Here is a 24,931-nt window from a genome sequence, read left to right as displayed (position 1 = left end):
CTCTGTGGGGGCGTGGGATTTATTGGGGTTACAAGAGCAGGGTCGGCTTCCTACGGGGCAGCTGGAAAGAAAAGCTTATGTGACATAGATCTTCTGGGGTGGATGTGTACCTCCCTTTTCTGGGCCATTTTGTCAACGTGACATTCTATCCCTGGTCCTGATCAGCTGTGGGCACTAACCCAGAGTACGCAGGTCAGAGGTCACGCACGGCCACTCACGGGTTGTTCCCTGGGAATGTTTTGTCTTGGGCAGCGCCTAGTCAAATTCTGAAACAGATACAAATGTTTAAAAATAGGTACGTTTCAGATAAAAATTTGGATTCTAACTTCTCTGGAAAGAAATGTCGGTTAACACTGTGCTCGCATTTCCACAGGGCAAGAAACATTCCTGAATACATTTACTGGCATTTGATATCGTCTCCCCAGCTCTGGGCCTTCAAACCAAGGGGCAGTTCAGTGCGGTGGCGCAGGCTGTGGACTCAGGAGCCCGACTGCCTGCATTTGAATCCCATCTCTTCCCCTTGCTACCTGTGTGTCCTTGGGCAAGCTGCTCCGTGTTCCCGAGCCTCACCGTTGTTCTCTATAAAACTATGATTGATTGATTCAACCCATTTTATTGAGTATCTACTATGTGCCAGACATTTTCTAGGCACTTGGGACATGCCAGTAAATAGAGCAAGGAAAGATCCTCCTTCTTGTGGAGATCATACTGCGGCAGGGGGTAGACAAGTGGCAAACACTAATAGGTAAGCGATATAGTATACTGAAAGGTGATAAATGCTATAGGAAAGCAAAAACCAAACTCCAAAGGGAATAAGGAATGAGGGCATGGTCGCATTTTACAACAGGCTGTTCAGGGAAGGCCTCGCTGAAAAGGGGGGCGTTTGTGCAGTCTTGAAGCGGGTGAGGGAGTTGGCCCGCTGGTGAGCTGGGGAAAATGTATCAGCAGAAGGAACAGCTATGCAAAGGCCTGGGGCAGGAGTTGGCCTTGATGTTGGAGGAACAACAAAGAGGTGGGAGAGGAGACAAGGAGGGAGAGAGCTGAGGTCACAGGGGAAGAAAGGGGGAAGGGAGTGTCAGTAAATCATGTAAGACCTTACAGGCCACCCAAGACTTTGGTTTTACTGTGTGAGATGGAAGCCATGGAGGTTCTGAGCAGAGAAAGGGCATGGTTATACCCGGATCTGTCTGCTCTGCTGAGGTTAGACTTGGGGGGGTGGGGGTGGTGAGGGAGCACAGAGGGGGAAAGCTGGGAGACTGGGGAGACCAGGGAGAAGCTGGTGCAATAATCTCAGAGAAAGTTGATGGTGGCTCAGGCCAGGGAGAAGCTGAAAGGATGGTGAGGAGGGGTGGGGTCAGGCTGTATTCCCAAGGTGGGCTAGCCTCCGGGTTGGATTGGAGCATGAGGAAAAGACAGGAGCCAAGTTCGCTCCAGGGGTTTGGCTAGAGCAAGCAGGGGGCTGGGGGTGGGTAGTTCCTGCAGGGGTGGATCTGGAGGGGAGGGTTGACAGGAACAGTTTGGGATAGTTGGGCGAGGCCTCAACCCTCAGGCGAAGGCAGTTGGAAATACAAACCTGCAGCCTGGGAGCAGGGTTTGGGGAAAATAATCTGTTTGTAAGGCACTGAGAGCGCCCGGTGTTCCTTAAGTGCTAGTAGGGGTTAGCTGTTCCTGTTGCCCAGCTTTGGCTCCGGCTCTCTCTCCCAGTACTCCTGGCCTCATATCCCTCTCGGGGATGGGAGCAGTGAGGATGCTGGAGAAATTTCCTTCCCAACAAATTAGCATGTAAACCCACCCTTGGGTCACTTCTCTGATCATTAGTTAAGTCATCTGTAAAACGAAAACAATAGTCCCCTTTCTCGGAGAATTAGCGTGAGAGGCGAATGCGAAATAGTGGATGTAAGTGCCCAGCACCTGGTAGGTGCTTTAACAGTCTTTTCTCCTCCTTACCCTTGTCCCAAGCTCAGGGAGAAAAGAAGCAAAGTCAGTATCCATCCCAGCTGTTTATTGAAAGGGAAGGCAACACGGAAGGGGTGGGCAGGATGGGGAAGGGACGTGGGGCACCAGGGCAGTAGTGCCGGCCGGGTGGGGGAGAACGGAGGACCCTCCCGGGAGACCCCCTCCTGGCTGGAGGTGCGACCGAAGGGGGAGGGTATGGGGCGGAGGCCATCGGCGCCTCTCTCCGGCTGTCTTGGAGCTCCCTCTAGTGGTGAGAATGGAGATGATGCGTCTGGCCAGGGAGACTGCAGGACGGAGGTGCTTGCTGGGGGCCCAGCAGGGCACATTTGTTACAGGGTGAGGTCAGGACCTGTGGGTAACCTGTGGGTGATGGTTTCTAGATGAGTGGATTTTCAGCGGCAAAGACATCCCAGTTCTCCTGACCCCTGGCTCTTATAAACCATTTAAACTCATGTCCAAATCATCTTCTGAGCCACCAGGGACCATCAAGCCTCCAGCCAGGCTCTCTGGGCCCAAACTGTCCCCCAACCCTTGAGGCCCCCTGGAAGCCAGGAAGCTGTCCAGCAGGCCCCCTGTTCCATATGTGTAGAACAAGAGCTGGCCCAGGAGGAGGCTGAAGATGTGGGTCCTAATTCCTGCAGACTGCCAGCCTCCCCCAGTCACCTCATCTGTAAACTGGGGCTAATAATAGCCCACGATGGGGAGGGGGGACTGAGGGGCTCTGATGCCAAAATGGACGTCGAAAACGTTCTGAAGGAGGTGACTGTTTTCGCACCATCCTGGAGAAGTCCAAGTGGGGGTTTTTGACCCATCCTCAGGCATCCTGGGGCAGCTGACAGATGAAGGGTTTAGGCAAAGAGGATGACCCTACCACCTTTCCCCCCAACATTGCCTATGGAGAGTAATGCTTTTATCTGGGTAGAATAGGAAAGTCATGGAACTCCAGAATCTGAGCCAATCCCCTCATAGTACATAGACAGGACTGATGGTCTGCAAGGGTAAGGGGTTTGCCCAAGGTCAGAGCAGAGTAAGGAGAGATTGAGGGGGATGTTTTCTACTCCTGAAGGGCCTTGAAAAGGAGGGAAGTTTGGGGAGGACTTGGGGAAAGTTGGCATCTTGGATGAGTTGGGGCCCAATCCCTGGGAAGGGGCACTGGGATCTGAGCTCCAGCCTCTCTGACCTGGAGCTGGATCTTATGGGGGCATAAGTGAAAGGGACCTGCTTCTCAGGGAGAAGTTAGGGACACAGTTGGAGGGCAGGGTGTGATGGGACAGAGGAATGGTCCAGACCCCAGGTCTGGCTCCCCCTCTAGCCTTGTGGGCAGCTCAAGAGTCCCTCTTGGGCTGGATGGTCTGCACAGAGGATTGCCCAAAGGGGCTGGCAGGTGGTGAAAACCAAGACTGGCCATTGGCATCGCGGAAGATGGGGGACAGCTGTTGCTCTGGCTCGTCCCCGAAGATCTCCACGTGGCCATCAGCTTCGGCGTCCAAGGGTTCTGCCTTGGTGTCCTGGCTCAGCCAGCCGGCCACAGCCCAAACCAGGCAAATGGCCAGCAGGATCCCAGCTGCCACGCAGAGTACCGTGCCTGCCAAACGGCAGGTGCCCAGGGCCTGGTTGTAATCGGCTGCCCGCTGATCCAGCACCAGGAATTCCCCCTCTCCGATGCCCTCCAGCTTGGGGGGCACTGCGTAGCCAGTGGTCAGGGCCGCCACACCCAGCAACAGAAGAAGGGTCCCCGTAGACAGGCTGATCTGGAGAGAGGCAGACAGATTGGGAGGTAGTCAGGGTCAGTGGGGGGCCCCAAGGTGATCCCAAGTGGACTTAAAGGTAACTCCTTGGTCTAACCTTAGAGATGGGAATCACAGGGGAGTCACAGAACATACCTTCTAGGACCTAACTGATGAGGGGCACAAGATATCATGTTCTCTTGGGAATCTTGAGGCCCCTTGATCAATGTCCTTCCCGACTCCCACTTAGGAACCACTTAGTAGGTTTCTCCTGCCCACCTTGAGTTTCCCGCCATCATTATTTAGGCCCCATCTCTTCTCTCTGTCCCATCTACCCCCATCTCTCTGTTGGGATAACTCCTACACATCCCCCAGATCTCATCTCAAACCTCACCTCCTCAGGGAAGCCTTCCAGGATGCTCCTGGAGTGGGTCCCGTCCCCTGCTTTGGATTCATACAAACACTGCACGTTTGTTCTTCAGTGCACTCACCTTGGTGCACACTTGAACATCTACTTTCTTGCCCATTTATTTATTTTCTACACTTTATTTATGTTGAGAGAGGGAGCACACACGCTCAAGAATGAGTGGGGGAGGGGCAGACAAGAGAGAGAGAGAGAGGCCCAAGCAGGCTCCGTGCTCAGCACAGAATCTAGACTCAGGGCTTGCTCTCACGAACCGTGAGATCATGACGTCAGCTGAAATCAAGAGCTGGACACTTAACCAACTGAGCCCCCCAGATGCCCCTTGCACATGTACTTTTGTTACCGTGTAAGCGATGTCTGCCTGCCCCGCTGGAAAGAGGGCCCGGGGAGCTATGACAACAGACACTGTCTGTTTTGGGTCACGCGGTGTCTTCCTAGCACGGTGCCGGTAAAGAGCAGGAGCTGAGGGAATGTTTGCAGAATGACTAAACGAAGCACTGCTAGGAGCTGCTAGAGAACAGGGACCGCATCTTAAATTCTCTGTGCGCAAGAGCCTCGCTCCCTGCCCGGGAATTAGAAGATGCTCAAAATTTTAAGCTACGGACTCACTTTTCTTTTGCTCTTCCCTGATCACCCCAGGCACTGACAGTATCTCCTCTCCTGGCACCCTCTGATCCTTTGGCCTGGGATTGTGCATTCACTGTAGATAGCTTGACACTTTGCCTCCCCGCCTGGAGAGAAGCCATTTGAAAGCAGAGGGAAAGGGACCCCTGCCTCGGTCTCCGTACAGTATTAGCAAAGAGCTACACCCAGGGTAGGCACTCAGCTTACTGCCATCTCCACACTTTTCCCCACACTGTGTGCCCTGACTGACCTCTCTCCCTGGTTGTTAGAGACACCGATTGTTTCCCCCCTGTCTTCCCCGGCCTGGCAACAGTACCCCAATATATCACTGTGAAACCACAGTAGGATTTAACGGAGATGAACCCCAGTTCATGCCAGTCAGTATCTCCTTTCCCTGTGGCCATAGCGATCAGTTGAGAGACGGGCAAGTGACCCAGTCAGAGCCAATGCAATGCTTGACAGGACTTCTGGAAATGAAAAGCATTGTTTTTGTTTTTGTTTCTGAAGGAAAGGCTGGAGGAAATTCTGATTTCCCGTGGGTAGTGTGGAGGGAAACCCAGAGGGTCAGCAAAGTAGCAGCTATCTGGGGATCCTGAAACCTAGCGGGGGCCACCTGGATGGGGGCACCACGGGGAGCCTAAAGACTAAGAGAAATCTTGAGTCCTCGGGGTGCCGGTTTGCACTGCTGGATTGAACCTTACCTGAAGTTGCTCCACCTCTGGTCTACTGTTTAAATCCATTTGAGTTGTGTGTGTGTGTGTGTGTGTGTGTGTGTGTGTGTGTGTTTTCAAGATTTTATTTTTAAGTAATCTCTACACCCAGTGTGGGGCTCAAACCTACAACCCAAAGATCAAGAGCTGCACGCTCTACCGGCTGAGCCGGCCAGGCGCCCCAAATTTGTATGGTGTTGAATGACTTCTCAACAGTAGCCATTTGGCAATTTTTTTTTTAAGTAGGCTCCACACCCAAGGTGGGGCTTGAACTCATGACCCTGAGGTCAAGAGTTGCATGCTCTACCGACTGAGCCAGGCAGGCACCGCCCCGCCCCCAGTTGGGTGTTTGTTGCTGTTGTTTGTTGCACAAGCAAGACGCCTATATCTGCTATATCATCCCTCTCCTTTCTATCCACTGATCCCATGTCCTCTCTGCAGTCACAGGAAATCACATGAGTAGCTCCTCCTCTGGCCTTACCTTCCAGCACAGTGAGGGCCAGGGTCGGCGGGGACACAGGACAGGAGGCCCCTCAGGGTCATCGCTGAGGGCCATACCTGCACAGTCTTCATAGAAAAGGTGCAGATAGGAGCGGACCCCATACCATTTGCCGTCTTCCACGTTGGGGCCGCGGCTACAGCCGCAGGAACGGTCACAGTTTGGCATCATGGATCTCTGTGGAGGAAGCAAGGTGCAGTGGGCAGAGGGCCCAGTGAAACCCTCCCAGGCCCCCTGAATCTTTGTACCTCCTCCGCTCTTCCTCCCATTTTAGATAACCCACACTCATAACACAGCCCGGCTTTCTAGATGCTGGTTTGTCTTTCCCCACGTACACTGTGAATGAGCCAATGCGCAGGAACACTGAGCCCAGTGCTTGACAATTGTAGGCGCCAACAAATTGTACTTGTTTAGTCTGGAAGCTACCCAGTGGCTGGCACTGTGGGTTCGGGAGCCTGACTGACTGGGTTGGAATCCCAGATCCACCACTTCCTGGCTGTGTGACTTTAGACAAATGCTTTCACCTCTCCAAACCTCGGTTTCCTCATCTGTAAAGCAAGGCTGATAATCACACCCGCTTCACACTGTATCTGAGGCCAAGGAATGGCAGCTGTTGCAGTTACTATTCCTGTAATTTCTTCATTATTATTTTTAATCCTAAACTTTTTGAGCTCCGTATCTGAAGCAAGAGGTTCTCATCCCTATCTCCCCTCAAAATCTTCTCCGTTTTCAGGGTACTCTTGGGGGTGACTGTCATGGCTGACACTTTGCCCAATCAGGCTGAGCTCCCAAGGTGCAAGGCTCTAAAAAAAAAAAAAATCCCTCCCCAGGGCTGCCCCTCACAAAGCAACAGCCTCCAAGTCCCAGGAAATCTTGACTCCAGACGTGGTGAAAGCCAGGGGCCCTCTGAGGCTCAAGGGTTGTTAGATTTCTAGGGAAACCTATCTACGAGCCCCTCTTTTTTTTTTTTAATTTTTTTTTTTAATGTTTATTTATTTTTGAGACAGAGAGAGAGAGAGCATGAACGGGGGAGGGTCAGAGAGAGAGAGGGAGACACAGAATCAGAAGCAGGCTCCAGGCTCTGAGCTGTCAGCACAGAACCCGACGCGGGGCTCGAACTCACGGACCGTGAGATCACGACCTGACCCGAAGTCGGATGCTCAACCGACTGAGCCACCCAGGCGCCCCGAGCCCCTCTTTTTTAATAAGACGTTTTTATTGAGGTGTAATTGACATATAACATCATATTAGTTTCAGGTGTACAGCATAATGATTTGGTATTTGTAATGATCGCCATAAGTCTAGTTAACATCTGTTACCATGCGTAGTTACCAATAAATTTCTTTCCTTGTAATGAGAACCTTTAAGAGCAACTCTCTCAGCAACTTTCAAATATGCAGCACAGCATTATTAACTGCAGTCACCATGCTGTACATCATGTCCTCGTAACTTACTTGTTTTCTAACTGGAGTTTGTACCTTTGACCACCTTCACCCGTTTTGCCCCCCCTGCCCCCCCCACCCCCCCACCCACCCCCCCTCCTCTGGCAACCGCTAATCTTAAGAATCTCTCTTTTCACAGATGGAGACCCTGAGGACTGAGTCACGGAAAGTACTTGCGTATGCACACACGGAGAGGACTAAAACCAAAGTGAGGGATGGGGAGAGGGGTGGGTTGGGGGGAAGAGGGGTTTGTGAGGGGGACGGACTGGGCTCCTGCACCAACACCTCTTAACAGCTTCAAACAAAATAAAGCAAGGCACTTCTACTGAAAGATAAGATAATTTCTAGCCCTCCTCCCCCTCAATTTCCAATCAATGTGGCCTTCAGTTTCCTGCATAGAGAGACTCACCAGCACACACATACACAGTACAGACAGGCGCGCGCGCGCGCGCGCGCACACACACACACACACACATCAGAGACGCACAGATTGACGCACAGACACACAGCAACACGGATACACAAACATGGCAGAAACATACCCCCGCAGGCACACATACACCACATAGAGACACGCACAGGACACAGAAACAGACACACAGACACCCACATTCAAAGACACGCCACAGACAAACAAGAACACACAAAGACACGCAGAGCGTAAGCGTGTGTTGGGGCGATTCTTGGAGTCCCCAGGGATCCACACAAGCGCCAGAAGGGCTCTTCTCAAGGCCTGTCTATAAATCGCGGTTCTTCACCATCCTCACTCAAAACTCGGGGAAAAGGAAGAAAAGGAAAGGGCACAATTTTTTTTCTTTGGACAGAGGATGGGAAAAGGCATAGACCAAAAACGAAAGACGGAGGAAGAGGGCGAGTGGTCCCTGGAGAGAACAGGAATCTCCCTGAGAGGGAGGGGGCGGGGTTCCCAGGGGGTGTGGCCAGCGAGGGACCCTCCCCCCGGCCGCGGCTCTCTGGAGGCCCCGGGTAGAGGGGGATGCATGGGGGCCAGAGGGGCAGTCAGAGTCAAAGCGGCGACTATTAAAAGACCCTAGGGGAAGGGGCAGGGAGGGGACGCCCCGGAATTGTTGGTCTGGATTAGCTCCTCCCCTGCAACTCTCACGGTCCCTCTCCCCCAAATACACCTAATCACTCAATCTTGCTGGCAATGGGGAAGGAAGGTGACCTTGGCGCTGCCTCCCCGTCGGCCTGGCCCCTCCTCCTCCCCTGCCGAGGTTGCGAGGAGGGGGTCGGGCGGTCAGGGGGAGGGAGAGGGAGGATGCTCGGGACACCGCGCGGATACCCAGGACGTGGGTTGCCATAGGAAACGCTGGGGAGGTGTCCCTAGGCGGGAGGAGGGAGGAGCTCGGCGAGGGGGGGAGCGGGAAGAGGAGGGGGCTGCAGAGTCCGAGGGGGGAGACTGCGGCGGAGGCCGGCGGAGGGAGGCGTACGCGAGAGTGACAGGCGGGACGGCCTGAAGATGGATGGAATCTCTCGCCGGCACGGCCTCGCTCGGTTCTCCTTCCCAGACCCCCAGACCCGCCCGCCTCAGTGTCCGGCGCAGCCCAGGTTGGGAGTAGGGGCTCCCTCCTGGGGGGCGAGGCCAGCGAAATCCGGCCAGTTCCTCCCCTCTCTCCACCGCACCACTGTTTCTGACCGGACCACCAGTTCCCTGGGCAAGATTAACTGCATCCTTTCTCCCAGGGGGAAACCGAGGCACGGAGGGGTGGGGATGGGTTTTAGGAGAGAGGTGGCTACGGGTCTGTCCTCTGAAGCCTCCTCCCATCCTCTCAGCCCTGAGGGGTCTCTGGGCGAGGCGGCTGGTGAGACCTCTGCCCCCTGCTGCTTCTCTGGGACCTCACCTCCTAAAGCCCGAGGCAACGCCGAGGCTTGGGCGCCGCCGTCCCGTCTGGGGCTGGACGTGGCCGTGCTGGGGATGCGGGCGCGGGTGGGGTTCCCCGGAACCCGGGAGAAGGCGGAGTGGGGGGTCGGGCCCCGCGCGGAGCAGGGCTGAGCTCACCTCTCTGCCTGCGGTCTCCGCGGAGCGGGAGCCGGAGCGAGAGAGCCGAGCCGAAGCCGGTTCTGTCGGCGCCTGCGCCGCAGTCGGGGGCGGGGGTGACACGAGGGTGGGAGGGGGGCGCCCGCCCCACGGCCTGGCTCTGCAGATGGCGCACCCCTGCAGGATGGAGAGCCCCTGTCTCTTTCCAGAGTTCCCTTCTCTCTCTGAGACCCCAGACCCCTCGCGGAAACCCCCAGGCCTCCCTGGAACCCACCCCCTCCCGCAGCCCCTGAAACTCCACATCTGACTCTCCATCACTCCCTCAATCTCCCATCCCTCTGCCTGAAGACCCTCGCCTTCGCTGAGCCCTCACTTCCTCCTTGTAGCCTCACTCCCCTCTCTGGGTCTCCGTCCCCTGCATGGAGCCCCTAAGCCAGTAGACAAACGCTCTTCTTGCAGAGCCCTCCCCCCCTTCTCCAGAGACTCCAGCTCTCTCTCTCTCAGCCCTCACCCATGGCTGAGCCCCATCTCGCTCTCAGGGGCCCCCTACCTCTCCCTGGGGCCCTCACCTCTCACTGAGTCCGTATCCTCTCTCCACTCTCTTTTCCTCTTTGAGCCCCTGTCCCTTGCTAAGGATCAGCCCCTCTCATCTTGAGAAGGGAGCTGGGGTTGGGGAGAAGGGGTTGGGAGAGAAGCTTCATGTCTCCTCTGGAAGGAGCCAATGAGATGGCCTCCCTTGTTCTTGCTTCTAACCTGCGAGTTCCACCCTGGGCAGCGCGTGCCTATGGCCCATCTCTCTGGACAGCCAGGCCTTGGCAATTGTGTCTACTTCATTCCTTGTCACGTGCCCACAGCCTTGGTTTTGTCCCACACTTGCTGCTGTGTGCTCTTAGGAAAGTTACCGCACTGCTCTGAGCTTCTTCAGGCACCATTGCACAAACATGCCTTCATGCCTTGAGCATGCATTCTATCTCTCCATGTGCTGGGGGCAGGGACACAGGGATGAATAAACTCTGCGAGATGAGGCCAGATCTTTTTCGTTCACTGCTGTATCCCAGAGCCTCACGTATTGCTTGGCATTGGGTAGGCAGCTCAACAAACATTCACTGAACACAGACTAGTAATAGTAACAAATATATGCTGCTTGTTATGTGTGAAGGGCTTGTCTAAGTGCTTTACACGTACTACTTAGTCTAACTGTGTGTGTGTGAGAGAGACAGAGGCAGGCAGACAGACAGATGGACAGAGACAGGAAGTCCTGGAGCCCCAAACTAAAGGCCTCAAAGAGTGACAGGAGGTGAAGCTGAAGAAGCATTGGAAACGACCTGTGCTGGTTTTAAAACATGGCAACAAATTCTTTAGCACTTCTCCCATGGAAGGCTGGGGTCCACGTACCCTCTGTTAGTATCTTGGGTGAGCTGATGACTGCCTGGGACAAGTGAGGCTCTGACTCCCAAGGCTAGGACATAAAAGAACATGCAGGGGGGCGCCTGGGTGGCTTAGTGGGTTTGGGCATCTGATTTTGGCTCAGGTCATGATCTCGCGGTTCTTGAGTTCGAGCCTCGCGTCAGGCTCTGCACTGACAACTCAGAGCCTGGAACCTGCTTCAGATTCTGGGTCTCCCTCTTTCTCTGCCCCTCCCCCTGCTCATGCTGTCTCTGTCTCTCAAAAATAAATAAACGTTAAAAAAAAAAAAAAGGATGTGCACTTCCCCTGGAACTCTAGCTCTTGGACACAAGAGGAGCCATGCAAGAAGTCTGTTTACCTCGAGGCTGCCATGCTGTGAGGAAGCCAAAACCACGTGGAGAGCCCACGTGAAGCAACCATTCCCAGCAGACCTTGCTCTTTCAGTCATTCCAGTTCAGGCATCAGATAAGTGAGTGAAGAAGCAACCAGATGATTCCAGTCCACAGCTGTTCAAGTCAGTTTCAGCTCCGATGGTAGTGGAGAGGGTTCTGGAAGTTCTGGAGGCAACAGGAAGGGATGAGGTCAAGCGTACAGGAGGATAGGCTGGCCTTGAGCCAGCACAGGAAGGATCCAGTATTCTCTGAGACCCGGGGAAAGGAGAGAGGGTGGCCACTGAGAAGAGATACAGGGTAGCGGTTGTGAGTTGAACTCTGGAGTCTTTCAGGTCCAGGTTTGAATCTTGGTTCTGCCACTTGGTACTCCCATGATTTAACGGCTCTGAGCCTCAGTTTCCCTGACCGTAAAATAGAGGTAATATTAGTAGTTGCCTTTCAGAAGAGTTGTAAGAGTGAAATGAGGTGTTCATATAAGACCCTTAGTGCAGCACCTGGACCAGAGTAATAACTCAACAAATTGTCCCTAATACTAGTATGGTCACCTTAGTTTATAGGTGACAAGGGTAGGAAGTTGAGTGACGACATCTGATAAATCGAATGCTCTGGAGAAAAACAAGAAACATCATCCACTAAGAGGAAGGTTTATGGGTGGCTCAGTCATTAAGCGGTTAAGTGTCTGACTCTTGATTCTGGCTCAGGTCAGGATCTCGCGGCTCATGGGTTCAAGCGCCATGTTGGGCTGTGCGCTGACAGTGTGGAGCCTGCTTGGGATTCTCTCTCTCCCTCTCTCTCTCGGCCCCACCCCTCCTTGCATTCTCTAAGCAAACAAACAAAGAAACAAACAAACTTAAAAAAAAAAAAGAAAGAAAAGAAAGAGGAAGGTTTTAGGAGTACCGGATGGCTCAGTCAGTGGAACATGCGACTCTTGGATCTTGGAGTTGATCTTAGTTACTTTAAATTTTTTAAACAGTCACATGTGGCTAGTGGCCATCATGTTGGACAGTCAGGTGTCGGTGGGACAAACTTGCTGCCAAACTTGATCGTGGGGTAGTGAGTTTGAGCCCCACGTTGGGTTTAGAGGTTACTTAAAAAATAAAATACGAGGGGCGCCTGGGTGGCTCAGTCGGTTAGGCGGCCGACTTCGGCTCGGGTCATGATCTCGCGGTCCGTGGGTTTGAGCCCCGCGTCGGGCTCTGTGCTGACAGTTCAGAGCCTGGAGCCTGTTTCAGATTCTGTGTCTCCCTCTCTCTGACCCTCCCCCATTCATGCTCTGTCTCTCCCTGTCTCAAAAATAAATAAAACGTTAAAAAAATAAAAAATAAAATAAAATAAAATACGAAATAAAAAGAAAGAGAAAGTTTTAGTTCAACAGGAGGCTTAAAAAGGGTGGTGAACCAGCCACAAAAGGCCATATATTGTATGTTTCCATATATATGAAATATCCAGAGTCCGAAAATCCAGAGACAGAGAACAGATTAGTGGTTCCTAGAGGCTAGGGGAAGGGAGGAATGGAGAGTGGCTGCTTAATGGGTTTCCTTTCAGAGTGATGGAAATATTATAGAACGAGATAGCGGTGATGGATGCACAACATCGTGAATGTACTATCATTAGGGAGAAATTTTATGTTATGTATGTTTTACCACAATTTTTAAAGGGTGGTAAAGATTTGGAATGATCAGTAATAATGATGGTGGTGGTGGGGACGGATATCACTTACTGAGCATTTACTATGTGCCAGGGTAATTTATCTTCTCAGCAACCTTATGACGCCACTTGCCTGAGGTCATTCATTCACAATGTGGCAGAATCTGAATTTGCTCTGATCGCTCTGAGGCCACGATCTGTAGAAGCCACAGCGTGCGCGGCTGTGACTTTCTTCGGCAGTTTCAGGAGACCTGGGAATGAAGAAAGAGGCTGCTGGTACCCCAGCTCCTGGGGTAGGTCCTCCGGGACAGGTGGGGCAGAAGATGCAGGGGTTCCAGACAGAGGAGCTCAGTGATGTCCAAAAATAGGTGGATGGGAAGAAAGGGAGTCTGAGGTCAGAGTGTGGGATATTGTAGTCAAAGACTTTAGATGTAGAACCCGGTAAGAGGTGAGAAGGTTCACTAAGCCAGTGCTATCCAATAGAAGTTTCTGCAAAGAAGGGAATGTCCTAGATCTGTGCTGCCTGAACAGGCCATATTTAGCTATTAAGCATTTGCAATGGGGCTAGTGTGACTGATGAATCGAATTTTGTTTAACCTTATTTATTTAAATGTTTATTTTTGAGAGAGAGAGAGAAGTGGGGGAGGGGCAGAGAAAGAGGGGGGACACATGATCTGGAGCAGGCTCTGTGCTGACAGCAGAGAGCCCGATGTGGGGCTCCAATTCATGAGCTGTGAGATCATGACCTGGGCTGAAGTCGGATGCTTAACCAACTGAGCCACCCCAGCACCCCTATATTTATTTATTTATTTGGAAGTACGATTTACACCCAACGTGGGGCTTGAACTCACGACCTTGACATCAAGAGTCACACGCTCTACCGACTGAGCCCCCCAGGTGCCCCCTAACCTTAAGTACTTTTTTTTTTTAATTTTTAAGTTTATTTATTTTGAGAGAGGCAGAGACAGCACGAGTGGGGGAAGGGCGGAGAGAGAGAGAGAGGGAGAGAGAGAATCTCAAGCAGGCTCCCAGCAGCCAGCACGGAGCCCGATGTGGGGCTTGAACTCACGAAACCATGAGATCGTGACCCAAGCTGAAACCAAGTGTCGGTCGCTTAACGACTGAGCCACCCAAGCGCCCCAACCTTAATTACCTTAAATTTAAGTTTAAATAGTCACCTGTGGCTAGTGGCCACCTTATTGGACAGTCAGGTGTCAGTGGGACAAACTTGCTGCCAGGGCCCTACATTGGGCATGACTGCCATCTCAGACTCCCATCATCTATCCCTTTTCACCTAGTGCTTCTGCGCTGCCCCCCTATTGGGTCCCTTCTCTACACTGTAGCCACAAGGATCCTTAAAGCATGAGTCAGATTCTCATAGGGGAGTCTCATTCCCTGCCCCAAACCCTGTACTGACATCTCATCTTACTCAGGGCAAGAGGGAGAAAACTGGTGGAATAAAGATGGCCACGAACTCTCTGTCCCTTTGCCCTTCAAGAGCTGGAGTTTATTTCTCTTCAGAGCTGGCCCTGGCGACTGCTTCAACCAACCCAATGTGGTGGGAGCAATGTCGTGCCTGTTCTGGACTTAGCTTTCAAGAAGACCAGCTTCCTCTTCTCCCTCTTGGGACACTCCCTTCTGGAAAGCTCCTTCTTGGACTCCAGTCCCCACGCTGAAGACGCCCAAGCCACATGGAGAGGCCACACGCTGGTGCTCCTGCTGGCACCCCAGACAAACTCCCAGCCCGCAGCTAACACCAAACACCACACTGAATGAACAGCATCGTGTAAGTGAGTCATCTTAGACGTGTAAGCCCACTCGAGCCCCCAGATGACATCGTGTGAGCGGAATTATCCCATTGAATCCCGTAAACCCACAGTATCTTGAGAGAGAATAAAACAGTGTTGGGCCATTAAGTTGACAGACGGTCTGTTACGCAGCAATGACTATGCCAAACCAGTTCTTACTAGGACCTACGGTTGCCCCTCCCCCACAACCTTACCTACCTCCTTGATCTCATCTTCTTCCGTTCCCTCACTCACTACTCCAGCCACACTGGCATCCTTGCTATTCCTAGAATGAGCCAAGCACATCAGGCAAACTCCTATCTCAAGGCTTCAGAGCCTTTGTACTTGTTTGTTTCTCTGTCTTGACTGATCTTTCTCCAGATATCTGCATGACTAGCTTCTGGCTTTATTCAGATCTCTGCTCATATGTCACCTTGTCAAAGAGGTTTTATTTAAACACTGTCGTAGGGACATGGACTGCTCACCAAATTTCCGTGTGCTTCACATATATTTCCCAGTTCCCTTGAAGTTAGACAAAGCCATGTGATTAGTTCTGGCCAATGAGACCCAGGTCTCCAAAGAGATCCTTGGCCGCAGAATTTCTTGGAGGAGAAAGAGCAGAACTTAGCATTCATTTAGTTAACAGGAAACCTTGAAAACAACCGAGGGTGAGAAACTGGGTTGCTAAGAAACCTTCTAGAATGGGGGAGACGGTTGGCATCCATTGCTAGGCAACCTAAAAGAAGCTAGACAGGCAGGTTTGGGTTGCGAGCAGCTTTCCCCCTCCTTTTCATAGTCTCCCTGATCGCCAGACTGGATATGCTCTTAGACACTTCTGCTCCAACCCCCTAACTGAATAGATAGGGAAACTAAGGCCTCAAAAGGCAAGATGATTAGCCCAGATTCCCCCCGGTTTCTCAACAAGAGCAAAGACAAATGGCATAGGAGGGCATCGTCATGGGGAGTGACCTGGCAGGGCTGAGGCAGAGTTTTAGGGTAGAGCTGATAGCTGAGGAAGAGTCTATAAAACAATAAGGAAGTCAACTGTGAAAGGCCTTGAATGCCAGGCCAAGAATCTTAGACTTGATCCTGAGGGTAATGGGGAGTCACTGAATGGTTTTCAGCCGTGGTCCCATGTGTTTTCCAAAGACCCCCTCGGGCTGCAGTGTGGAGACCCAGGACAAAGTCTCAGTGCCCTCAAGGCCCTTCATGCTCTTGTCAGTCTGTCTCCTCTCTCGCCACCGCCCCCTCCAGCCAGCCACAGCCAACTCCCTTCCATGTCACCTTCTTTCGCGGAGCCTTTCCCCTTGCGGTTGCTGGTGTCTAGAAAGCTTTTTCCTTCACCTGAATCCGCTTAATCTTATCGTTCTAGTTATAATTGCTACAGACTGAACTGCCCCCCAAACTTAGTAGTGTGAATAACCACCGTTCCATTATGTCCATGGACTCTGTGGGTCAGGAATTTAGACAAGGTAAGAGGGGATGGCTTGTCTCTGCTCCATGGTGGCTGGGCCTCAGCTGGGAAGACACTGCTTCAGCTGGGAGTGACTTAAATGACTATGGGCTAGAATCACCTGGAGGCTTCTTCACTCATCTGGCACCTGGGCAGGTGCCCTTGTCACCTGGAGCACCTGCATGGAGTCTCTCCATAGGTTTTGGGCTTCTTCACTGCATGACGACCTTAGGGGTGTTGGACTTCTAATATACTCTTTTTTTTTTTTTTTAACGTTTATTTATTTTTGAGACAGAGAGAGACAGAGCATGAACGGGGGAGGGTCAGAGAGAGAGGGAGACACAGAATCTGAAACAGGCTCCAGGCTCTGAGCTGTCAGCACAGAGCCTGACGTGGGGCTTGAACTCACGGACCGCGAGATCATGACCTGAGCCGAAGTCGGACGCTTAACCGACTGAGCCACCCAGGCGCCCCAGGGGTGTTGGACTTCTTAGGTGGTGGTTCAGTGTAGAAACCTACAGCATCTTTCTGCTACATCTTATTGGTTACAAGTGGATCACGAAGGCCAGTCCAGACTCAAGAGGCAGGAAATTTATGGAAGGAATGTCAAAGAACTTGTAGCCATGTTCTAAAATGGCAACAACGTACTGAGGGGTCAGTTACAGCTTAAGCATCGCCTTCTCCGTGAAGTGACCTGACGCGCCCTGCTCCATGTCTGGATTAAGTGCCTCCTGTGTTCCCCACCACCACCACCACCCCCCCCCCCACCGCCAGCCCCACTGTCCATCTCCAACAATGCATTTCCAGCCCTCTGTTTATGCGTCTTTCTCCTCCTCAGGACTGTGAGTTCAGTAAGGACAGACCATGTCTGGTTTTTTTCACCTTTGTACACCCAGCACAGAGCCTGGTAAAAGCAGACCCATGATGAATGTTTGTTGAATGGGTGAGCGAATGAGTGATTGAGGCAAGACGGTGATTGAGGCAAAGGAGAAAGCAAGGATGGGGCGGGGGGCGGGGATCATGAGGGTGGCCATTGAAAAGGTGAGAAGTGATAGGACACAGGACACACTTTGGAAGTGTAGTCAACAGGGATGAGGGATATGAAGCTATGGGGGAAAAGAGGAGCCCAGGATCACCAAGAGATTGTTGGCCTTTTAGTCTTTTTTTTTTTTTTAATTTTTTTTTTAACGTTTATTTATTTTTGAAACAGAGAGAGACAGAGCATGAACAGGGGAGGGGCAGAGAGAGAGGGAGACACAGAATCGGAAGCAGGCTCCAGGCTCTGAGCCATCAGCCCAGAGCCCGACGAGGGGCTCGAACTCACAGACCGCGAGATCGTGACCTGAGCTGAAGTCGGACGCTTAACCGACTGAGCCACCCAGGCGCCCCAGCCTTTTAGTCTTTTAGCCAACAAAGATGTGGGTGCAGAGCAGGCTTGGGAGGACCATGGAAACCAGAATTCAGGTTTAGCTATGCCAAGTTTGAGGTGCCAATTAAATACCCCGGTGGAGATGATAAGAAGGCAGCTAGACATAAGAGTCTGGCAGCAGCAGGATGGAGATTCGGGCTTGAGAATCCACAGCTATGGTAAGTAGAATTCCAAGATAGCCTCAAGATTCCACCTGCTGGTGTGGATGCCCAACAAAACCAGTTCCTCTCTGTATGGGTGAGACCAGGGAGCACAATGGATGTCATTCAGGCGATTAGGTTACATTATGTGACAAAGGGGAAGGGATTTTGCAGAAGTGAGGTCCCCAATTAGTTGATTTTTAATTCATCAAAAGAGAGATTTTCCTGGGTGGGCCCAATCTAATCAAGTGAGTCATTTGTTTATTTTTTTAATGTTTATTTATTTTTGAGAGAAACAAAGTGTGAGCAGGGGCGGGGCAGAGAGAGAGAGCGAGAGCGAGAGCAAGAGAGAGAGAGAGAGAGAGAGAGAGAGAGAGGATCTGAAGTGGGCTCTATGCTCATAGCAGAGAGCCCGATGCTGGGCTCAAACTCATGAACCGTGAGACGACCTGAGCCAAAGTTGATGCCCGACCAACTGAACCACCGAGGCGCCCCTCAAGCGAGCCCTTTAAAAGAGAGCCTTCCCTTAAAATTAAAATAAGTAACTACATAAATAAAAAGAAAAGAGAGCCTTTCCTGGAATGTCTGGCTGATTCAGTCGGTAGAGCATATGACTCTTGATTTTGGGGGCATGAGGTCATGAGTTCCAGCCCCGTGTTGGATGCAGAAATTACTTTAAAAATGAATGAGTGAGTGAATGAATGAATGAAGAAGATCCTTCCCTGGACCAAGCAACTAGAAGCTGCAAGAAGATTCTCTTCGCTGTCCTTGGCAAAATAAGGTGCCACTCTGTGACAGCACCTGGGAAGACAGAAACTGTGAGTGGCCCTTACAATAATGGCACCGACAGCCCAGAAGAACACAGGGACTTTGACCCCAGGGAACTGAACTCTGCCCACCACCAGGTGAATCCGGAAGCAGACGCTGAGTTCCGTAAAGGAATGCAGCCCCAGCCAACACCTTGACGCAGCCCTGTGAGATTCTGAACAGAGAGCCTGGCTAAGCCTTGCCCGGCCCACAGAGACTCAAACAATAAATGCATGTTGTTTTAGGCTGTTTGTGGCACTTTGTTACCCAGCAATAGATAACTAACCCATCAACATACAGGTGTTTTTAAAACCTTGGAACCAAGATGGTGCAAATAGCCCAGGCCTGGGACCCTACAGAGATGAGTCAATGACCGCGTGAACAGAGACTGGAGGGGGACACACCCCGCCCCTCACCCTCGAATGTTTCTTACTCCTTCCAGCCTCTAGGTGTCCCCAGAGTCCGCATAAGCAGGTCTCTCCCCACCTCTTACAGGTCAGAATCCATTTCCTTCTGAAATGGAAAGACCGAGATAACATAACAATAAATGGTCTCCCGTAACAATAAGCGGGCCCCTCCCCAACTTTGTGTCTGGGAACTAAGGCCTGCAAAGGAGCCTTGCCCAAGGTCCCACAGAGATCTAGGACTATCCCCCCCCCCCCCCGCCAGGCGCTCGACCCGCCCCCACATTCCCAAGGGCAAAAAGACAGACAACCTCCCTGTTTCCAGCTTTCACTAGGGGAGAGATCCGGGGTGACTGGTAGGCTGAGACTGCAGTTTCTAATCGATCCCAACTGGAAAGGGTGCAACCTTGAGGTTGGGGCTGCCGGTGTGTGTGGAGAAGGGAAGGAACCCCTCCCAGGGACGGAGCCAGCAGAAAGTGCCCAGCTGTGGTTATAGGGCCAGTGGCCCAAGCCCCGCTGTCCAGCCCCTGGCACCCTTCGTTGCAGATTGAGTTTCCCCCGAAGCAGACACGGAGACGGGAGTATGGGGTGCAAGAGATTTATTAGGGATATAAACACCTGTGAAAAGAAGAGGGAGGAAGCAAGGTTGGGTACAGGAGGTCGAACTGCGCTGCAGGCCTGGCAAAACCTCGGCCACCCCGGGGGCCCTGGGTGAGTGTCCGGAGGGGTGGGTGGTGCAAGTACTGCCTGTCAGCGTGTCCCCACACTGGACAGGAATGGCCAGGCGTTTCTACCTGATCCCCCTGGGCCACCAGACACGGGCTGCCCTAGGGCTAGTGGATCTTGGCAGCTGGAGGCCATCCGCTGACCAGATTCCTCACAGCCAGGGAAGTGCTCCTTAAAAGGGGTTCAAGGGTGACACCCATCTCTATCTTCCTCAACTTCTCAACTCTTCCTGGAGGGATTTTTTTTTTTTTTTTTCCCATCTTGCTTTCAATCAGAGGCTGAGCCAGAGGACTGGAATTCTTGCACCTCCCCCAACCAGACACCCCCTTTCTGTACGCACCCAGCCCTCCCAAACCTGCTATCGTCCTCTTTTAACGCGTCTATGTGTACCCCAGTCCCCAAATACCCTCTCTCGATGAGGTCTGCACACTTGGCCTTCGTTCTTACAGGGGACACAGGCTCTGTCCAACCTCAGGAATCCACTGGACCTGGCAGTGGAGGCACTGGGGGGGGGGGGGGGGGGGGGGGGGGGGGGGGGGGGGGGGGGGGGGGGAGGGGGACAGAGTTTGAAAAGGCTTTCCTCGGTTTCCAAAACACGCTGGTAAGAATCTCAAGGACAGGAATCGCTGTGGCTTCTGTTGCTTCTCTTTTAGTCATTCAATAAATCTACACTGCAGGCCAATGACGGGCCGGCTCTGGGACCAACCCCGCCAGCCCAGGCCCTGCGCTGACAGCCTAACGCCATCTGTGGATTCAAACAGGGAAGGAGAGGCAGCACCCTGACATGACACTCCGCCAGGGCAGAGAACCAAGATGCGGGGCCCTGACTTTGACCTTGGCCGCTTGCAGGCCCTCCTGCAGGTTGCTGCACCACCCTGACCCCGTTTCCTCTTCTGGACAAATGGAGTAATATATTTCAGGGGGCACCTTGTTAAATGCTGCTCACCTCGAACTTCATTTCACCCTGAAGAAGGTACTGTTATCATTTTCATGTTATTCATATTGAGAGAAGAGTCAGGGTGAAGTGAATTTGCTCAAGGTCACACAGATGCTCAGTGGTGGTGGTGCTGGGGCTTTTGAGCCCAGACGATGTGGCCCGACCCTTCTTAATTCTCATGAAGGGCAGGGTCAAACGGGCCCCCTTGGGCCAGGGATGCCTGCGACACTTGTTTCATTTGGTCCACGAGGATTTAAAGAGAATCGTGTCAAAAAAATGAAACAAATAAAAATAAATAAATAAAGATAACAGAGTCAGCTTTCATTTTGTAGTTGAGATGTTCACAGAAACATCCAGATTTCTACCTTCTCTTGAAAAACCAGGCCACCGTGGGTTGCCTTCCCACAAGGTCACAACTGGCGGGAGGAGAGCAGCTGTCCCCGCAGAGTGTCTACCCAGACTCTCTCATGGACATTACCTGCCTGGCCCTGTGGGGAATGAATGTGTCACCCTTAATCAAGACCAGGGAGTCCTGAGACAGAGGGAGACAGAGGCCTAAAGGGGCCAGGTGCCTTGCCCAGCGACCCCCAGCTCTTTCTGCACATGGACTTCAATCTGGCAAACTGTCTGGGGGAGGGTTGAGGAAAGGCACAGACATGTAGAACCACAGGGCAAGGTCGGGGCAAATACACTTTATTCAGTCCTGGCATCAGACTGGCGAAGTCCTGCTGTGGGTGCCAGTGCCCCAGATCGGGGGACCCCTCCCCTCAGCTACTAGACTAGTTCTCCAAGACCACAGACAGTGACATCTCTTCACTCACATGACGTTTTCTGGGTTTTTTTCATTGTCTTTTTGTTGTTGTTGTTTTTCTTAAAAAAAAAAAAAAAGAGAGAGAGAGAGAGAGAAAGAGAGAAAGAGAAAGACAGAGAGAGAGCGCGAGAAAGGCCCAGAGCCGGAGCACCAAGCTTAAAGGAGGCAGCTGGTGGCTTTGTCAGCGACGGGAACGCGTGGGGCAGAGACCTGCAGAGACCCTGGGCAGGGGTCCAGGAGGACTCTGGGACCGTTTGTTCCTGAGATTTGTGTGTGTGAATGAGAGTGTGTGCACACCCAGGAGGATGAACACACGCCGGTGAGATACAGGTAGTGAGGGCAAAAGGGGGTATGGGGAGGCCGGAGGGGCGGGACTTGAGCGGAGAGTTGGGGAGCAAGAGGGGGAATTTGGGGCAGGGGTCCCCGAGGGCACCTCGAACCGGACACAACCTCCTCCGACAGCAGCGCTATCCAGATTTTTCACACGGAAAAACAGGCGCAAACAGCACACCTCCACTACTCTGCCCCTCCCTTCGGTGTCACTGGCCCAGTCGATGGTCTCAAGCCAGCTGTTCAAAAGTGGGTCTCTTCTTGTCACTCCGTCTGCTCTCATGCCTCAGTCTCAACACCCCCGCCCCCGTACCAACGTGCCTCAGCTTCTCCCACTGAATACGGTCACTGTGGGCACAGGACTTGAGTGATAGAAAAGGGCGGTGGGCTTAAGGGAGGAGTCCAGGCTGGGAGTGTGCCTTAACGTGAAGGGGCACTTGGGATGGGGGTGGAGAGCAGCAAGGCCCTTGTCCCCAAATAGACTGATAATTGCCTTGGTTCAGAGCTTTCTTGGGCGGTCCTCTCGTGGTGCAGTTCCAGATGAAGACCCTATTCCCAATTCCCGGATGGGGGAAAGAAAAGGCAAGTTTCTGGGTGCCAAGGTAGACTGTGGAGGCAGTCTAGCGGTGTGTGTCTAGCAGGCGGGAGGGTGCACGTCAGTCTGGGTAACCCCGCAAGGAAAAGGGGTTATGCCACTTAGGGAGAGTTCCAAGCGCCAAACCCAACCCTTCCGGGCCAGCTAGTCTCTTTCTCCCCTTTCCTAGTGCTCCTCCCATTAAGGCAGAGACGCCCCGTCGGGTTGAAAGGAAGCCGCGGCTCCCGGATCAAAAGATTTCTTAGGATCGCTCAATGCCCGCCCCACTTCTTCCCGGAGCGGGCCACAGAGGCTTGCGGTTCAACTGGGACCGGCCCCCTCCTCCTAAGAAGCATTAAGCATGCGCGAGAAGGGGGCGGGCCCCAGCGCTCGGGGGAGGGGAGCGAAGGGGTTTGGGAGGAGCGCGCGGTGCCGCCCAGCCGCAGCGCCCCCCTAAACCAGAGAGGAGGCGGGCTGGACGAAGGCGGAGGGATCGGGAGCAAGGGCAGGGGCGTGTCCTCCGGCCACGAGGAGGGGCGTGTGCGAGGTGGGGGGAGGGGTGCAGGTCTGTAGGAGTGGACGGGAGGTGTAACGGAGGGGGGCTGGCTGCTGGTGGCTGTGCGGGAGGGGGCAAGACGGGGCGGGGCTTGGACGTCAGGGAAAGAGTGGGGGTTGGGCTGCCTTGGGGTGTGTCTGCGGGGGAGGGGCATGTCTGGGTTTGAGGGGGATGGGCACGTCTGGGAGGGGGGAGGCTGCGCGGGAGATGGGGTGCCAGCCTCGGCCTCCGAGGGGCCCCAATACCTGATTCCTGTATGTAAACAGCTGGTTTGGGGGCGTGCGCGCCCCGCTGACGGTGGGCTCAGTAGGTGAAAACCAGGTCGGCGATGCTAGACGGGCGCCAGTCCCCCGCGATCATCTCGGTAACTTCGGGGGTGCAGTAGTCCGGGAACTCGAAATGCGACGTGCCCGAGGGGGGCGGCAGGTCCGGGTCGCGGTCCAGGGCGCTGCAGTCCAGGCCGGCGGGGCCGGGGGGCAGTCTGGACAGAAAGCCCAGCGGCTCCTCCCCCGACGCCACCGTCTCCTCTTCGCCTTCCTCCACCGCCGCCGCCTCCTCCTCTTCTTCCTCTGGCTCCTCGTCCTCCGACGGAGTGGGGGAGGCGGCGGTGACAGCCGCCCCCTCGCCCGACGGCCCCTGGGCGCGCTCCGCGGGTCCCCGGGCAGCCCGCCCCGCTGGGACCATCCTCCACAGCTCCCTCCCTGGGGTCTCGACCAGGCGCACTTCCAGCAGCTCCTCGTCTTCGTCCTCGTCGTCGTCCTCGGGCGCCGCCGCGCTGCCCCCCAAAGGCCCGCCCGCTGCTCGGCGGCCCCCGCGGCCAGGCAGCTGCGGCCCGGGCTTGAGCCGGCTGCCGCCACCACCGCCGCCGGGGGGGCGGGGCCGCGCCTTGGCGGGCGCCCCCTTGCTCTTTTTGCGCGGCCGGTACTTGTAGTCCGGGTAATCCGCCATGTGCTTGAGGCGCAGCCGCTCCGCCTCCCGCACAAACGGGATCTTCTCCGAGTCCTGCAGCAGCTGCCAGCGGCGGCCCAGGCGCTTGGAGATCTCGGCGTTGTGCATGTCGGGCCACTGGTCCATGATCTTCCGCCGCTCGTGCTGCGACCACACCATGAACGCGTTCATCGGTCTCTTAATGTGGCCGCTCGGCGTCTTGCACCAGCCGGGCTCACGCGCCCCCTCCTCGGCCGGCCCGGGCCCCGGGGGCGGCGGCCCGCCGTCCCGCTTGGCCCTCGCGCCCCGCTGCTGCACCATCGCGCCTGGGCCCGGGGCCGCTAGACGCCGCCGGGGGCCGTCCGCATCCTCCGCGGCTGGGGGTGGGGGAGGAGGCAGCAGCGACGGAGGGGCGGCCCCGCCCCGCAGCTCGGCCCGGCCCCCGCGAGCTGGGGAGCGAGGAGCTGGGCGCTCGGGCCCAACGGACGGCGGGGGGAGAAGGTCAGCGGCGCGGTCTCAGGCGGGCTCGGCGCGCCCCCGCCGCCTCCGGCAAGTTGCGCCCAGCCGCACGCTGCACATTGTTTTGCGGGGGCGGAGGAATCGCACCCTCCGGCCCCCGCGGGCTCTCCTCTCAGTCTCCTGCTCCGCCGCGGCCCGCGCGCGCCGCTCCCCGCCCCGCCGCCTTCCAGTGTCTTTCTCCCCGCGCGGCCCCGCCGGCGCGCGCGCCACCCCTCCCCCTCGCCGTCTGCGGGCCGCTGCGGCGCGCGCGGGGCCGCCCCGTGTAAACACCGAGGTGCCCGCTTGGGCTGCGGCCGGGCCACGCCTCGCGCTCAGGCGGCGCGTCACCCGTTGCTGGGCAGAGAAGCTGGTATTTGCATCTCCCAATCGCTGGCTGCCGGGGCGGGGCGGAGCTCGGGCTGCGGGGCTGGGCGGTCTCGCTGGGTTGGAGGGTGTCGGATGAGGTTGGTTTCTTTTCTTAGGCTGGGGACTGGAAGGAGGGTGGGGGAACGCGGAGCGTGCTTCCCATCTGCCTCCGAAAGCTCCCGCCCCACGTTGCCTTTGAAATTTTAGCTTATTCTGTGACACCTGCCGCCAGGTGGGACGTCCGCCCCCTCCTCTTTCAGGAGCGTCTTTCTGCACAGTCCCAGGACAATGTGGGGGCACTCAGGCTCGGGAAAGCTCAAGAGTACAGTGTCATCGTTTCAGAGATGTAGCCCCTGCCTACT

The 24,931-nt window shown here is 54.5% G+C and overlaps 2 protein-coding genes across 2 annotated transcripts; both read right to left on the bottom strand.

Annotated features, from left to right (window-relative positions):
* Positions 1 to 1,962: 1,962 nt before the first annotated feature.
* Positions 1,963 to 15,245, bottom strand: NRSN2 (neurensin 2). Its single transcript, XM_049651005.1, has 4 exons — positions 15,097 to 15,245; positions 11,144 to 11,342; positions 5,923 to 6,117; positions 1,963 to 3,707 (listed from the first exon to the last, which is right to left on the bottom strand). The coding sequence occupies exons 2-4, from the start codon at positions 11,231 to 11,233 to the stop codon at positions 3,282 to 3,284; spliced, it is 711 nt and encodes a 236-aa protein (XP_049506962.1). The 5' UTR covers positions 11,234 to 11,342; positions 15,097 to 15,245; the 3' UTR covers positions 1,963 to 3,281.
* Positions 15,246 to 21,183: 5,938 nt separating this feature from the next.
* On the bottom strand, positions 21,184 to 24,405 carry SOX12 (SRY-box transcription factor 12). Its single transcript, XM_049651004.1, has one exon. The coding sequence runs from the start codon at positions 24,024 to 24,026 to the stop codon at positions 23,082 to 23,084; it is 945 nt and encodes a 314-aa protein (XP_049506961.1). The 5' UTR covers positions 24,027 to 24,405; the 3' UTR covers positions 21,184 to 23,081.
* Positions 24,406 to 24,931: the final 526 nt, after the last annotated feature.

Source organism: Panthera uncia (genome assembly GCF_023721935.1).
Source record: "Panthera uncia isolate 11264 chromosome A3 unlocalized genomic scaffold, Puncia_PCG_1.0 HiC_scaffold_11, whole genome shotgun sequence".
Taxonomy (NCBI): Eukaryota; Metazoa; Chordata; class Mammalia; order Carnivora; family Felidae; genus Panthera; species Panthera uncia.
This window is presented reverse-complemented; position numbering and strand designations above follow the sequence as displayed.